Source organism: Sarcophilus harrisii, chromosome 2, assembly GCF_902635505.1.
Source record: "Sarcophilus harrisii chromosome 2, mSarHar1.11, whole genome shotgun sequence".
NCBI lineage: Eukaryota > Metazoa > Chordata > Mammalia > Dasyuromorphia > Dasyuridae > Sarcophilus > Sarcophilus harrisii.
This window is the reverse complement of record NC_045427.1, coordinates 522,193,494-522,210,998: the sequence shown is the minus strand read 5'-3', so window position 1 is coordinate 522,210,998 and position 17,505 is coordinate 522,193,494. Positions and strand designations below refer to the sequence as shown.

Below are 17,505 nucleotides of genomic sequence, written 5' to 3'. Positions count from 1 at the left end.
CAAGGTCTCTTATGGCCTCTTAATTGTCAAACCCCCCAAGTTTTTCCTCAGTTCTCAGCTATCATGGTACAGTGAAACTGGAATCACAAGGACCTATATTCAAATTCTCTCCCTCCCATTTACTATCTGTATGACTTTGAGCAAACCATTTAATCTCTCCATTTCAATTTTGTCAGCTGTAAAATGAGAAGGTTGACCTGGATGACCTATGTCCATTCTGTTCTAAATTTATGATTATTTTGTCTTTGACTTTTCTGCAATTGAACTAAATATTCTTCTTTCCTTGGGCTTCAATGACATTGCTTTTCTCTTGGTTATCTGACCATTCCAAGTTTTTCTTTTTGTATACTACCACTTCCTTTATACCCAGAGCCACAAATATCATTTTTACTAAGTATAGAGTTTTAGGATTTAGCACCTCTCAAATGCTAGTTAAAAAACATCAGCTAATAAAGCATTTACTATGTGCCAGCCATTGTACTAAGCATTGTCTCAGACACTCCTGTCTTCTCTCCACTCAAAAGGTCTCTGTCACCTTTGCATGGTCTACTTCAATAGCCTCCTAATTGGTGTTCCTACTTCCAATAATTTCTCTCCTGAATAATCTGAATTCTGCTATTGTTGTTCAATTGTTTTTAGTCCTTTTTGACTCTTAGTAATCCAATTTCTGGTTTTCTTGGCAGAGATACTGGAATGATTTGCTAAGTCCTTCTCTATATCATTTTACATATAAGGAAACAGAGTTAAATGACTTATCCAGGGTCATACAGCTAGTAAAGTGTCTGAGACCATGTTTGAACTCAAGAAAATGAGTATTACTGATTCCAAGCCCAGTATTTTATCTGCTTTGCCACCTAGATGCCCACACTGCTGCCAAAATATTCTTCCCCAAACCCAATTTTTAGGATTAGCAATGTGGAAATAGCACCCATGAGTAATTGATTATAGCCAACCAAATTCACAAATTAACAAATTATCATGCTAATTTAAATATAATTTAAATTTGTGAATTTAAAATAAAAAATTTGTGAAAACATAAAACCTTTGTGAAAAGGTTTACCTTTTCAAGGATCAGAATATTTATTTCTATAACATAGGGTTGGCCCTTTCAAGGATCAAGGTACCTAGGAAATCAAATAATTAATCATAAGATTAACTGGATGAACACCAGGTTTTGTTTTGTTTTGGTTTTTATAATGAATTATTTTGATAGAATTTTAGACTTAGAAAATGTCTTAGAAATCAACTTCCTACCAATGCAAGGATTCTTGCCATGGCAAGTTTGGATATAAAACCAAATTCCTTTATGACACTTGAAACCTTTCTGAAAAACTATATAATAGATTGGATAGAACTCTGAATTTAAAAGCTGGAAGATCTAAACTTTAGTCTTGCCTTGTACATTTACTAGCTATGTGACCCATAGGTAGGTTTCAACCTCCAAGCCTCAGTTTCCTAAACTATAAAATGGAGGTAATAATACAAAAATACTTACCAGGGCTGTTTTGAGGTTTAAAATAAATTATTTATTTAGGGCTTGACATCCTCCACATATTATTAAATCTACCTTGCTATGGTTTTTTACCCATTATTTCTAGTTTGGAGACTACAGGATAGTCCTAATTTCTTTTACATGACAACTATTCAGGTAAATTACATGTTCCTTTAATCTCATCTCATTCAAGTTAAGCATCAATCCTTTCTCCAGTCATTTTTTTGGCCTTTTGTATATCTTATTTCATTATCTGGAGTGCACCTGATAATACTCTGTGTGTGTGTGTGTGTGTGTGTGTGTGTGTGTGTGTGTTTGTGTCTCAGACAATGAGGAATAAACTGATGGATTTTTACTCTTTATCTCCTTTGTTTAGATTCAGGACTTTCATTTATATCATATCTAGTCAACAACACATTTAGAAACCTTATCTTGAACTAGGTCACTATGAGAAGCATTTTTGCAACTTTTAATCTCATCCATTACAATTGAGATGCCTTTTTCTTTATTCTCATTGAGTGATATAACTTCCTTCAGGGATCTTGAAGCTCTCTTAATTACTGATTACAAAGATAACCTGACTCAGAAATAGGAAGAGAGGATTTGGCCTGTAGAAAGAAAGAGGTCTTCTACAGCCAAATAATGTTCTTTCATCCACTGATCTGATTTTGATTATATTTTTTGCTTTTAGGAAAAAGGAAAAAGTCTGGACTATTATTACAGACATGCTGGTGGAATGTTCTCAGTCTAATGCCTACTCTGCATTAGAATAGTTCTTACAAATGTAATATTAGTCTTAGGTTATTATCAAAAGATAAAACTTGGGCTGACCTTGAGAATTCAACAGATATATTCACAATTCAACCAAAAGCTCTCTGACTCCTCTCCTTGCCAAAACTGCCAAGAGTCAACAGAATTGATAAAGTGGAGCTATCACTAGCAGCCCAATTCCAAACTGAATGAAACAGACTAACATCTGATTTAAAAAAAATGCTTCTCAGTTACTGTTGTTCCCTGTCTCATGACAGAGTTCTTTTTAATCTATCAATCAATGAGAGATTAATTTATTCATTCAACTGTCAAGTTTTAGGTATCCAGTAAAGTACATCATGTTGTATTAAGTGTATTATCACAACTCTCCCAGTCCCTTTAAAATAATCGATTTGTACTAAGGTATGAAAAGCCTAGTTTATCCACCCTGACAATCACAACTCTCCCAGTTCCCTTAAAATAATTAATTTGCCCCAAGATATGAATAGCCTAGTTTATCCACCCTGACAATCAACATGTAACATTCCCTTATCAGAAACTTTAGAAAGAAGAAATGCAACTTTGGATGAAAATAAGGCTAAATTCCAAGTAGATCCCTGGTACCTTGAGATATAACTGACTAATAAGCATTGATTAAACACCTACTATGTGCAAGCACTATCCTAAGTATTGAGGATACAAATAATGAAACAGTTCTTACTTAAATTATAATGGAAGAATATGTGTGTGTATGTGTGTGTGTGTGTGTGTGTGTGTGTGTGTGTGTGTATGATTTTCATTACATTTTTTTCCTATTAAGAAAAAGGAAAAAAGTATTGTAGATTTTTGTGCTGAGTGAATGCCTTCATTCTAATGCCCACTCTACAGTAGAATAATTCTTACCAATAAAATGTCTTTAGCTGTTATCAAAAAACAAAACTTGGACTGACCTTGGGAATCCAACAGATATACATAAGTATGTATTCATACAATAAATACAAGATAGTTTGAGGAGGGCACTCTAAAAACTGGGAAAACCAAAAAGACTTTATATAGGTGATGGCATCCTTCTATATGTAGAAGAGGATTCTCTGAGGTGGAGATGAGGAGGTATTCAAGACAGTGTAAACTCATAGAAGCAGGAGGTAGAGTATCATGGATGATAGACAGAAGGCCAGTTTGGCTGGTTCACAGTGTGCAAAAAGGGCTGTAAAATACAATGAACCTGGAAAGATGAGTTGGGGGCCAGTTTATGAAGGATTTTGAAAATTAAACTGAGGGATTTATATTTTATTCTGAATGCAATAGGGAGCCCCAAGAGTTGGTTGAATAGGAAGGGGACAGATTTGTGATTAAGAAAAGCCACTTTGGCAGAGATGTGAAGAACAGATTAAGCTGGAGAGAGATTAGAATCAGATTAGAACAATTAGGAGGTTGTTCTGATTATCCAGGAAAAAAGCAATGAGGACCTAAAAGGGGTAGGTGTGTGATGTGAAAGAAGGGGTGAGACACAAATGATATTGCTGAAAATATTTCAACATTCAACATTTAATTGGAAATTAAAATGACAAGACTGGTAGCTGAGTGGCCATGTGGGGCTAAGAGAGAGGAGATGAGGATGATGTTTAAGGATCTGAATCTAAGAGATTGGAAGCATAGCAGTGCCTTCAATGTCAACAGGCAAGTTTGGAAGATACAGGGTTTGGAGTAGAAAGTAATAGGTTCGGTTTTGGACATGTCCAGTTTGAAACATCCCTGTGATATCCAATTCAAAATGTCCAAAATGTATTTGGTGATGTAGTACTTTAGGGGTTATGTAATACTGAAGGTTAGGGGAGAAAAGGGAAAAAGCAAAACTTTTTACCTTAATGGTGCTGTGTGTGACCTTTAATATCTGCTGAGTCGATAGTAATATCTTAGAGAGATGCAAGAAAGACCAGGATTTTCTCATTTATTGAATAATTTAAAAAATAGTTAATCTTTTTATTCTCATCTAAATGCTTTCCATTTCACTTTCTACTATTCCAAAATTTCTCTTCCCTCCTCAAGCCTTCCGACATTTCCCTCTTCCCCAAACCTACATATCTGACTAGATTGACTCTTATTTTCCTGAGAAATAGAAACCATTTATTTGAATCCTCTCTTCTCCCTTTCTCTGTCTTTGTCTCTGTCTCTCTATCTTGTCTCTGTCTCTGTCTCTTTGTCTGTCTGATCTCTCCCACTCAGTCTTCTTAGCTAGGACATTGATCATATCCTGATTCCTAAATGTAAACTGATACTGAATTTCTATTCCAGGACTTCTCTTGGTGACCTAATGAGCTTACAAGATTTCAATTATTATCTGAATGCAGATGACTCTGAGCTTTGTGTATCCAATTCTTGTCTTTCTTCTAAGTTCCAATTCAGCATTGAATGATATTTCTTCCTAGATATGCCTATAGATATCTCAGACTTCCATGTCCAAAAACAGAACTCATTATCTTTCCCAAAAAAATCCACACTTTCCCTGAATTTCCACATTTCTGTTAAGGGCAACCTCATTTTTGTAGGCATCTAGGTTCACTACTGCCAAGACATACTCAACTGTCTAGTCAATTATTGTATCTTCAGTTTTTACCTCCACAACATCCTCTCTGATCTCCACCTCTCCACTTTGGGCTCTCCCCTTCTCTTATAGAAAATCGCAATTGCCTTTCAATTATCTCCCTGCTTTCAGTTTTTCTTTTTTTTCAATTCATCCTTAACATTTGTGTTGCATTTATGTCGAATTTATAGTTATAAGACACAGATTTATTCATGTCACTTGTTCTAGAAAATCTGATTAACTAAATCTAAACTATTAGATGCACAAAAATCTTCAGAAGTTCCCTAATACCTTAAAAATCCTCAGCCTGGTATTTTAGGCTCCCATTTACCTTTCCATTTTTGTTTTATATTATATCTCTTCATAAACTCTATTTTCATTAAATCAGCCTATTAACTATTCCCCATATATAGCATTCCATTTTCCACTTCCATGAATGATCTCCCAACTCTCCTCCACCATTAGTACTGATCTTCCTTCACAGCCTCTCTTAATTGACAGTTCCTTTAAGATCAGTTCCTAACAATTTCTCAGTCTCTCCATTAGTTAGCATATGCTTTCTCTTTAAATTCATAAATTTAAAATATACTTTGTATTTACTTATGTGTACAATGTAACCAGTAGAAGACAAGCTCCTTAGGTGACTCCTTCCTTTTTGTATTTATATAGAGTCAGCACCTTTCAGAGATTCTTGCTCATAGTATTGTTGAGTTGTTTCTATTATCTCCAACTCTTCATGACACTATTTGGGGTTTGCTTGGCAGAGATACTGGAATGGTTTGCCATTTTCTTCTCCAGCTCCTTGAGTGACTTGTTCGAGTCACACAGCTAGTAAGTATCTAAAGCTGGATTTGAACTCAGGAAGAGTAGTCTTCCTGACTCCAGATCTCGCATTCTGTTCACTGAGCCACCTAAGTGCTTAATAAATGCTTTTTTAAAATTGAATCCTTTCCTCAGAATTTCTAACATAGCTTTTTACAGGATAGGAACTAAAATGTTTATTAAAAAATAAATTAACAAATGGAACTAGTTAATTTCTTCCTGTCAGAATCAAACCAACACTTTTCCTAGGTGATGTTCATATAAGGCAGTAAATACCGTTTGGAATTATACTGTTAAAAAAAATACACAACATTCCATAAAATCTCATTTACCTAAAATAATGGTGGAGAAGAAGAAAAGAGATGAAAGAAAGTTCAAGTTAGCCAGAGTGAAAAGTTTGGATTATAGCATATCTCAAAAATGAACATTTGTCATTTTCTATCAAAGCACATTAAAATGTAAGATTATAATTCAAGCAAGTTTTCATTAATTAATAAAAGCATAAATAAGAAAATCCTTTATCAACTGTAGAATTTTGAAAAGATCAAATAGGAAATAGAAGAGAGCTTAGAGATTATAAATGGGGAAACTGTGGCTTAGAAAAGTTAATGATTTGCTCGGCTTTGTATAGGAAAACAGTTGAAAGAAATCATAAAACTGAACTGTTGCATGAGTTGCCAGGTTCTGCTTTGTAAATCACCCTCCTTTCCTTGAAACTCTTCTCTTTCCATTTTTTTTGACACTGCTTCCTGTTGGTTGTAGTTCAATTTGTCTGAAAGCTCCTTCTCAGTCTCCTTTCCTGGATCTTGATCTAGTTCTTGACCACTGGCTATGGGTGGCTCTCGAAGGTCCATCCCGAGTCCTCTTCTCCTTTATACTGCTTTATTTAGAGCTCTCATTAGCTCCCATGGAGTCAATCATCTCTTTTCAAATGATTCCCAAATCTACTTATCCCACCTAATATCTTTCTTGATCTCCAGTCTTATGTCTGCTTGATCATTTTGAACTGAATACCATAAATTCAATGTGTCCAAAATGAAACTGATTTTCCCCTCAAACTTGCCCTCATTCAGACTTATTACTGTGAAAAGCTCTACCATTTTTCCCAGATGACACACTTATAATCCCTGTCATCCTAGACTCCTCACTTTCTCTCATCCCTTTCCCACACTGTATCTAATCTGTTCCCACATCTTTTAGATTTTCTTTTCAGGGCATCTTTCATGACTTTTGCCTTCTCTCCTCTGACTCTAGGAGCATATTCGTATAGACCCTCATTATCTTCCCTCCCATACTAGTGCAATATGCTTCAAATATTTCCCTATTCATCCGTTCCTTAGCTACCAAAGAGGATCTTCCTAAAGTATAGATCTGATCCTCTCCCCTATTTGATAAATCCACTATTACAAAAGATCAAAATCCCTATTTGACTCTTAATCTAGCTTAACTTTGTTTGACTCAACTTTACTGCTCCAGTCTTCTCAAACTTTATTCTTCTTCATGTACTCTATGATCCTTTCCTTTTCTTGAATAAAGCATTGCTCCTTCTGATTCAGTGCATTCTCAGGAACTGTTCAGCATACTTGGAATGCTCTCCTTCCTCAACTTTACATCCTGGTTTCCTTCAAGACAACTTAATGTCCTCCTTCTGAACCAAGTCTTTCCCAATCCCTCTTAACATCCATGTCTTCCCTGAGAGATTACCTACCTTCTATCTACCTTCTTTATGTATATATTATATGTACACGTTGTTTGCAAATTGTCTTCCTCCTTAGAATGTGAGCTCCTTAAGGGTAGGACCTATTTTTTGCCTTTCCCTATATTCCCCAATGTTTAACAAGGTGCCTGGCACAATGTAAATGCTAAATAAATGACTGCTGATTTGGGGGGGAAGGGAAGGAAGGAGGAGATATACAAGAAAATCACTGTAATCTCAAAACCCCACACAATTTTAGTAAAAATTTCAAAAGGTTATTCCTCTACAGAACCTCATTAAAGCACTAAATACTTGCTACCTCCTCTTAACATTGCCACTTTAAAATTAGCTTCTGCTCCTTCGAGCCTCATACAGTGCTCTCCATAGCAGTTCTGATTGTTTTACTCTACTTTGCTCTCTCCCATAAGGCTCCCATTCAAACACCACCCACAGAAGAATCTGTTGTTCAGTTTTTGACAGTCTTTAGGAGAACTATATAGCATCCTTCCATTCCAGGACTGGGTTTCTCTTATTGGAGCTGTCCAACCAAAAAGTACCAGAAGAGAAGACACAAAGTAGTACTAGTATTAGATTCCAGCCACAATAGATATTTAGGCTAGAAAGTCATTTTTTTTAGGGGAGAAGCAAGATACACTGGAAAAAGCACTGGACTTTGGGTCAAACTGACCATGTACTCTTTGATCCAGTGACATAGGCCTTCCTTGAACAAGATAGTCTGATTCTCTTTGAGCATTTCTCTGACTATCTGCCATGCCTGAAAATACTCTCACTTCTCTGCCTCCTGGCTTTCCATACCTCCAACTAAAATCTCACCTTCTACAGCCTTTCCCAACCCTTCTTAATCCTAGTGCCTTCTCTATGTTAATTATTTTCTGTCTATCCTGTATTGGAGCTTGTTTGATTCACGTGTGCCCTCATCTTGTGGGATTCTTGCCAATGTCCTCCCATCTTCTGCAGGGAACCCATCCAACATCTTAAAGGCTTTCTTTCATCTTATGATACTGCAATGCATATCAAATAAATATGCAAGCTGTGTCTTATCTGTCATTCCTATGACATGATAAGCCATCTTTTCTGATTATTGATGTTTCTGATAATACCCTTTATAGTACATCTTCACATTTCTTGGTTGGTAATGTGTGGCTGCCTACTCATATCCATTATGTGCCCTTTGGATGACCCTCAATTTAAATTCTTTTCAGACTTTGTCACTCTATGATCCATAGCCAGACAACATCACTGGAAGGAGATTGTTTAAAAAATAGACCTTTGTTTCAAGGAGATCCAAGTCCATATCCCACTTGTTCTATGATGCTGCCCATATTCTAGCCCACCCAGGCCAAAGACATTTCCCTTCTTTAAACTCTTCCAGTGGTAATCAGAGTTTTACAATATAATCTGTCTCTTGATGCTACATTATACAATTCACAAATCATTACTCTATCTTCTTGACCTGTAAACCACTCTCTAATTAACCAGTCCCAATCAAACACTTTGACATAGAGGGAGGCACACTACTGGTAGTCAGTAGGCTTCTCTGAATTCAACATAACTCTAGCCACACTCAAACCAGGCAGACAATAATTGTTGGCAGTAAGCAATATCTCTACATGAAAGGATGTGCATATGCAATGTACAAGCTTATAACACACAATTATAACTAATTGAAAGGCTAGCAGGAAAGGGAGGGAGGGAGGGAAGGAGGAGCCCTGGATTCAGACTCTGAAAGGTAGATGAGAGCCAAAAAACATCAGAAAACAAGTGAAGTGGGACCAGTTAATTTTTCTTTTTAGCATGCATATTATTGAGCTCATTAACTTTCCTCCCCCACTTCAACTTTTTTTTTTTCCCTTCCAGAGGAAGGAGCGACTGGCTGATTTCATTATAGAACATTATGTGCTTGAATGCTTCTCATTTTGAGTTTTCACCAGTATTTTGAGTGGCAAAGAAAGTCTGTGCATTGTTTAATAGGGAAAGGTTCCCCCCCCTTCAAATTGGCATCAAATCAGTTCTTTAGATGCCTTCTAATTCTGGGTTTATTTTCAACAGCGATCAAAACAGTTGCCCCATAAAATGAAAATAGTACATATTCAAGGATTTTTTTGCTTGAAAAATGAATCATGAAATAATAATGATATAGCTATATTTCTATTTCAGCAAAAAATTTCCTGAAAACCTGTCAAAAATTGCATTCATGAATTGAACAAATTGTAAAATTCATTTGACTGGAAAGGTTAGAAGAGAGCTCTCTAAATGAACCCCACTGGGAATTTTTTTATAAAAGCAAAGCTTTTTCAATGTGAATTATCAGCCTCTGTTTTATAAGTTCAGATATTCATGTATGTTACCTTTTTAGAATTGAATATATATTTAACAACAATTTAAATAACTGTAAAAATTGTTATTTTTTCTTACTTCTAGGAACACATTATGAAGCCAATTGATCTGTTGTTTTGAAATAACAGTTCCACTGGGGTCATCAAGCAAAGAAATCTGATTATTTTTAAAGGAAGCTAAGGTAGGAGGAAAGAGAATGCATTATCCAACTCAGAATTAGGATGGGATGTAGTTAGACTAAATCTAATGCTTCTTTCTCATTTTCTTTCCATATCTCTCCAAGGGTTATCTTGAGCTTTTGTCACCCATATTCATTCATCAGCAGTCAGTATGCAATTAAGATATACTAATAGAAATCCAGAAAAAGAACTAAAATAATTTCTACTCTTTTCTACTTCCCACACTTCTCCCAAACAAAAACAATCTCTATCTGTATCTCCTCTTTTCTTTTACTTTCTTACAAGATTTATTCAGAGTGAAAAGAACATGCACAAAGAGCTCTGAAAGTCAAAATGGATGGAAGACAATGCATAAAGTTTTGACCTATTCATGTGGGGAACATTAGAAAAGCAAAAGTTCCCCATAAATCTCAAAAAAAGTCGATATAAATTCTATTCTAATACTTCCATGACTTTGATTTCATTGATGAAGATACTCTCTCCAACAATGTGGACCAGGCCAGTAAAAAGCTTAAAGGCTTTAAAAATAATTTTTAAAATCTTCATTGTCTACTGTTTCATCATTTGTATAGATCAAAGTGAGAGAAAGGGAAAAATTAGAACATGAATAACCAGCATCAAAGCATCATAGATTTAGAGTATTAAAAAAATAAATTCCATGTAATACAATCTTTTCATTTTACAAATAAGGAAACAAGATAAATGAATTTTTAAAAAGTATCTATTAAACTCCTACTATGTGCCAGCCACTAAGCTAAGATTGGTGATAGAAATATACACAAAAAACCTAAAACAAAACAAAACAGTCACTGCTCTCAAGCAATTTGCATTCTAATTTAAGAAGACAACACATATAAGGGAGTAGTAGACAGAGAGGAAATAAATCAGAGGGAATGAGGATTAGAGTCAGAGGGTAATTGAATGTCATTTTTTTTTTCCAGGAACAATAGTGTTGATTTGATTACTGTTCTCAGAACAAGTATTAGAAGGCTGGGGAGGGAAGAGTACAAGGAGATGGCAGCATGGTATGGAGTTGGCCTGGGAGTGATGGGATAGCTCAAAATGAATACTCAATAATTAGGGTTCATTGTCTCAGAGGTGGTCATCCAAGGAGTTAGAGTGATTTGCCTAAGACCATATAGGTAATAAGTATCAGAACTGGGGTTAAAACTTGGTTTACTGGACTTTATGTCTAGCTTTGTTTTTACTATGCAACTATTCTATCATGTGGTTTAAAAAAAAAAAAAAAGGTCTATCAGGATGATCTGTACCTGAAAATTTTCCATAAAGAGATGCAGACAAGGGAAGGCATTAATATCCTTAGTTTGGAATACAATGATGCATTTTTTTAAAATCTTGATTAATTCAGTTGGTTTAGTTTATTAATAAGTCATTTGTTTAATTATCCAACTATAAAACTCATTGTAATTCTGATTAATAATCATACAAATCTAAGGAAAGCAACTTTAATAGTTACTATAGAACTCAGGTGAATAAACATTGCTCCAGAGTAGTTGCATTTTGTTCCAATTCATAGAAATGGTCCTACAGTTTCAATGTTCAGTTCTTGTCTTGCAGTATCACAGCCATAAGTCAAATAAGGCACACCCAAAATGGAGCTTAAAAGTCAGAGAGAACCATCAGCAAATAGTCCTCTTTTTTTATTGTTAGAATTTTTCTTCCTTTTTAAAGAATTATCACTACTCTCTTATCAACAAGAAGCCACCATTTTGTTCTTATTCTGGGCTAAAGATACCTGACCTCAGGAAAAAAATTCTCCTTTAACATTTAGTTTGGACCCCAATGACAACTTCTGTGCTCTATAAATTCTCCTGCTATCATGAATATTTTTCAGCCTAGCTATGTTCCAGAGATTTCTCACCTTTATCTGGTCATAATGAGCAACTGTTCTTCAAAGTTAGGATATTGACTATTACATTTTTTTTTTGGACCTGACTCTGCCCCTTCTCTAGTCCTATAAGTAGCAGTAGCAGTAGCATGTGAGCTTGAAAAACTGGAAAATGGAAGTCTGGTCAATGTGCTCAAATTACACAGTAAAATCCCTAAGTATACTTTTAACTGAATTATCTGGGTAGTAGAAAAAAAAAACTGTGTTTTCACTTAGAATTATAGAATTAATTATAATATGTAATATAATATAGAATTATAGAATAGAGGGTAGTTGCATACAACTACCCTCTAGAGCAAATCAACAAACATTTATCACTTATTCTTTGAAAGGAAAATAGCCACCTAGGAGACTACAGATCCATTGGAATATGATGCAAAAGGATTGTATTCCTCTACTCCATCTCCCACTTGGTATCTACTCTAAAGGATTTAAGATCTGGCTAGGGAGATGTGAGGAAGCACTTAGTATAATTATTTTTTCATGGGTGTGAATATCTTATGAGACAAAAGAGTAATGGAAACAAATGTCCTGGGAGTTCAGAGGGGGGAGAGGTCACTTTCCAACTGGGATAGTTGAACAAAGCTTCATGGGAAAGATTTTGGTAAGTGCTTAAATTAGGGAGGAAATTCTAAGTGGCAAGAACAGTCTTAAGTAAAACAAAACAAAACAAAAAAAAAAAACAAGAAGGTTGAAAAGCGCTAAGTGAATATGTAAAGTAATATTCAATTAACAAATTTCATGGGCAAAGTACTATGGAAAGAAGGCTGGGTTTGGATCCAGTGAGAGAACCTGAAATCCTGGCTGTATGACTGGGGGAGGGGGTAAATCATTCCCTCTGTGACCTTCAATTTCCTTATCTATAAAATAAGGGAAGGTTGGTTTAGATCAACTCAAAGATTCCTTCTAGGTCAAATCCTGTATTTCTGTGGTCATAGCATGCTAAGCACTTAACTGTATACAGAGTACTGTGAGCCAGGAGAGATTGTTGCTATTATTCAGTTGCTCAGTCATGTCTTACTCTTTATGATCTCATATGGGGTTTTCTTGTTAAAGATTATTTTTAAAGGAAGCTAAGGTAGGAGGAAAGAGAATGCATCCTTATCCAACTCAGAATTAGAATGGGATATATATTTTTTCATACCCTTATTCAAATGAAGGAATCAGGTTATCCACATTTGTCAACAGTTATGCCTTTAGTTGAGATGGAGAGAGAAATAGAAGAGGCCTTTCCCTAACAGCTTAGAAACTTATAATGCTGAAAAGACTTCATATACAAATAGAATCATGAGTCAGTGTCATTATCTCAAGATGGAGAAAGAAGTGAACAGGAAAACCAGCTCTTGTATATGACATCATTCAACAAAAACATAGAAATTTAGAGCTGTGAGGGACCTTACAAGTTACAAAATCATTCTAGGGAATTGAATTATTTTTGGAGGGGCTTCCATTTCCTCCTTAATAAGAGGCTGAATTGGAATCAGGCTTGAATAATGTTTGTGTTAGATCCTTTTTGGCAGTCTGGTAAAGCCAATGAGCCTCTTCTGAGAATATTATTTTTTCAAATGAATAAAATAAATAGGATTAATAAAGAAACCAATTCTATTGACATATATTTATCAAAAAAAATTAAAAAAAAAAGTTTATAGCGTCCAGGTCAAGAACCCTAGACCACTTAGTCCCTAAAGTCCCTTCTAGCTCTGGACTTTAGTCCAGTGGCCTTCATTTTATGAATAAAGAAATTAAGTTTAAGAGAAGTGAAGTCCAAAGTTACACAGCTAGTTAGTGGTGGGATTATAACCAGAACAGAACAATTTAATTCTAAATCTAATCATCTTTTCATTACATCTTATCAGATAAATTAATTCATTCACCCATCTTGACAAGGAATCCAAAAGAACCTCATAGAAAAAAAAAAAAAGACATACCCCATACAGCTTCAACAGAAAGAGTCTTGGACTTGAAGGCAGCCAACATGGGTTTAAATCCTAGCTCAACTACTTGTGTGATCCCTGCCACCTACTTCCCCTTTCTATATCTCAGTTTCCTCAACTATAAAATGAGCCTATTGAACTAGATGGCTTTTAAGGGCCCTAATTTTAGACCCTACAGCAGATGATGCTAAGATGGCGATGTTCCACAATGCCGAGAATTTGATTGGATATTAACTGCAGTAGATCTCTATTACAATGCAACATATCATGAGATGGATTTTATTATACAGCCAGGCAAAATGATGTCTCTCTTTGGCCCAAATTTAACTATGATAAACAAATAATCATGTGAAAGCTTGACCTTCCTTTCCCTGCATTATAGACATTTGCTTCCTCATTTTTCCTTTTTAAGATATTCTTGCCTTCCTCCCCATCTATTTTCACTCTACCCATTCCTTCAATCCCCTCCTTAGGTCCAAATTTCTGTGTAACTTTCCCCTCCCTTATCCCCAATACTCTGCTATTTCTCAGCTTGCTCTTACACTGAATTTCTATAGTATTAATAATCTCTTTGACTTTAATTAAATTGTTTTCTAGCAGATATATCTATGCAAATCTTATCTTCTTAACTAAGTCCCAGACTCCTGGGAAGTAAGGAACAGGTTCTTCTACTTCTCTTTTTATGTCACCCAAAGCTGTGGGGATGCTCAATAAATACCTGTAGGCTTGTTTTAACAGGGAACGCCTACCTAGAAGGCCTCAGTCCTGTCCTCTATCCACATCATTATAAAGGAATTTCATGTATGGATCCTCCTCAGAAAATCTCAAAGGACCCAAGTGATCCAATGGGATCAACTAATGTTCTTGGGGGGCAGCCAGCCAAGTAGGCTTCTTTCCCCCACCAAGAATAAGCTCTGTTATCTGGGAGAATATGAGCATTCACCGGAACCACACAAGCCAGAGAGCTGAAGTAATGGTTACCAAAGACACCGGCCCAAACAGAATCTCACTTCCAGAGCACAACAGAAGCGGGCCCCTGCCTCCCCTTATTCGAGTGGTAGGGGAGTTTATGGGTAAAGCTCTGGTGGAGTCCTGACACCAGTGATTGCCTTTCCCTTTCATCCCCCAAGATCAAACTTAGAAACAAGATTCTGGTAATAACTAAGCAAAAAAGCGAAGGAGAAGGGGTGATCTCTGCCCCCCAGGAAGAGCAGTTCTAGACTTTCTGAAACTAGACTTTCCTACGCAAGGGAGAAATTCTGAAACAAAGCAGAGAACTAGGGGGGAACCAGACTACATTCCATATCCCAGACAGCTGAAGATGAATAACTAAAGAAAGGGAGGAGGATGCATACTAAAGAGAGTGGCTGAGTCTGAATGGAGCCCCAGAGCCTGACCTGGCAGCTGTCATCAGAATCCTAAAAAGCTTCCTGCCTCCCAGGGCAGCGCTTCCTTAGGAGCACGTTGCTGAGCTTGACTAATCTCACAGTCCCATACTAAAAGACTCCATATCTCCCTGAGGAAAGCCAAAGGGAGCTTGGGCAGGGAGAATCTTCCACCCAGCTTGTGGTTGTTCAGTTATAGTCTACTCTTCATGACTCCATTTGGGATTTTCTTAGCAAAGATATTGAAATATTTTGCCATTTCCTTTTCCAGCTCATTTTACAGATGTGGAAACTGAGGCAGACAGGGTAAAGTGATTTGTTCGGGGTCACACAACTAATAAGTATCTGAGGTCATATTTGAACTCGGGCTTTTCTGACCCAGGCCTGGAGCTCTCTTCAGCTCTGCGCTTCCCAGACACCCTACCGTCATGGATCATTTCTTCCATTTCTTTCTACCAAACCTAGTTTTTCCTCCTTCCCTTTCCTTCTTTCAAATTTAGGATCATCCCCATCCCATCCCTGCAGACCCTGGAGAGTCTTATAAACAAATTCCTAAGTCTGGCTTCAGTAACCTTCAAGGCAAACTCAAGTCCTTGGTTGGGGGCTTCTGATCCCAAGATGCTGACTCTCCTCTGGCAGGTAAAGGGAAAAGAGAAGTACATTTTAGCTCTTATGCTCAATCCCTCTACTCTATTCTTTCCATCCAGTTTTTCAGCTGGGGATATGCAATCAGCTCAGAGTGGAATAAAACAATAAATCAGTGGCTTGACATGGGCTTATTAATGGGAAAATCTTGTTGACTCTAGTGGCCTCCTTCCTGACAATTTAATCCCAAAGGTTCAGAGGAGAGGAGTAGGAGAAAGTTTTGAGGAGGCCTCAGAGGACAGTGTGGAAAGGCAAAGTTTTTTCCCAAATTGGACCTCTCCCCAGGTTGGAATTAATTTTTAAACCTGGTCTGAAAGATACCTTTATCTGCTTGAGCATTATGGATGGTTAGCTGGTAAGAAATCTCTAAGGAAGGAGGAAAAGATAGGCTTAGTTCATTCAACTTCAAGATCATTTGCCACCCCCTTTCCCCTACCCCCTCCAATGCTTTCTTTGGTTACTGCCTTAGATACCAAATTCCTTTAAAACAGTTGTTCTTCACATGGGCCTTCTCAATGAGGGCATGTGGGGAAGAAGAAGGAGAATCTGGAACTCAAAATTTAAAAAAAAAATTTTTTTAATTGTTTTACATGTAACCAAGAAAATAAAAATATTTAAAAAAGGAAATGTAAAATAAAATAAGACAAAACCGACAGTTGCTTCTCAGGTTTCAGACACATAAAATAAATTCTATGACATAATTCCCCCTATTGTGTTTAGTTCTTCACTCTTTCTCCCTTGCGTAGGAAAGTCTAGTTTAAACTATTTATGTAGGCATTATTCCTAATATCACAGGACTTAAACCTGATAAAGAATCTTAAAGGTCATCTGATCCTTATTGTGGCTTGTTCTTTGTATTCCAAGAAGACCATCATATCAGGCAAGGGATGCCATGACATTCAAATGAACTGGATTTAAATGAGGGAGGGAGGGCTGGGCAAGGTCACTTGCCTCACTTTCCCCTCCAGAGTCATCTGGGTCCAGTGACCAGATACAGATCAGGAGGACTGGAGATGGTTCTGGATGCAATGGAGACCTTGGCCTTTTTAAGGACTTCAATAGGTCTCTTTTTTTTTTTTCCTGAGGCTGCATCCTCATCTGATCCTATTCCTATTTCTCATTTGGATAGAAGAAGATGACTCAGAAGGTAAAAGAACTTCCTTGAGATCAGACATGGTAGAAAGTAGCAAAGCTAGGATTCTAATTCTATTGATTAAAAATCATGATTATTTAGGATGCAGGTGAGAAGGCTCTCTCTCCTGTGGGAAGGTGGGTTTCAGGTCTGGGAAAATGCTGATTCTCCCTTTTGTAGACAGGTGATATGGAAATTGACAAGTCTTTGCCCAAGACTTGGAAGATCCAAGTCAGGTTCCTCTAGATCTCTTTGCATTTGAGTCCACATTCCATTATAATATTAATTCTTTCATTGTTAACCAATCAGAATGGATTGCCACTCTCAGGAACTTTTACTCTTCCAAAGGCATATAAACTGTGAGCCCATCGCCACAAGGAGTCTTTGGCATCTGAGAGTTCCTTTTTATCAATAAGCAGGCTAGCCTAATTAATAAAAAGGCTAAATTACCCAGCAACTTTTAAAACATTACATCTATCTATGTATTTCCTTGAGACAAGTATTATTTGTTTTAAGAAATATTCCCATTTGGCTTTTATGACAGTATTAGGTTTTTAGAAAGTCTTGAATTCAAATCCTTCAGCTGATACTGTCTTCTTCTAGGCAAGTAATTTAACTT

The 17,505-nt window shown here is 36.5% G+C and overlaps 1 protein-coding gene across 1 annotated transcript in view; it reads left to right on the top strand.

Annotated features, from left to right (window-relative positions):
* Nucleotides 1-17,505, top strand: part of LOC116421025 (collagen alpha-1(III) chain-like) — a 53,233-nt gene that overhangs the window by 26,059 nt on the left and 9,669 nt on the right. Inside the window, exon 4 of the mRNA XM_031949348.1 lies at nt 9,787-9,883. Coding sequence (XP_031805208.1) covers nt 9,787-9,799 — 13 coding nt within the window. The 3' untranslated portion in view covers nt 9,800-9,883. The remainder of the gene's footprint in view (nt 1-9,786; nt 9,884-17,505) is intronic.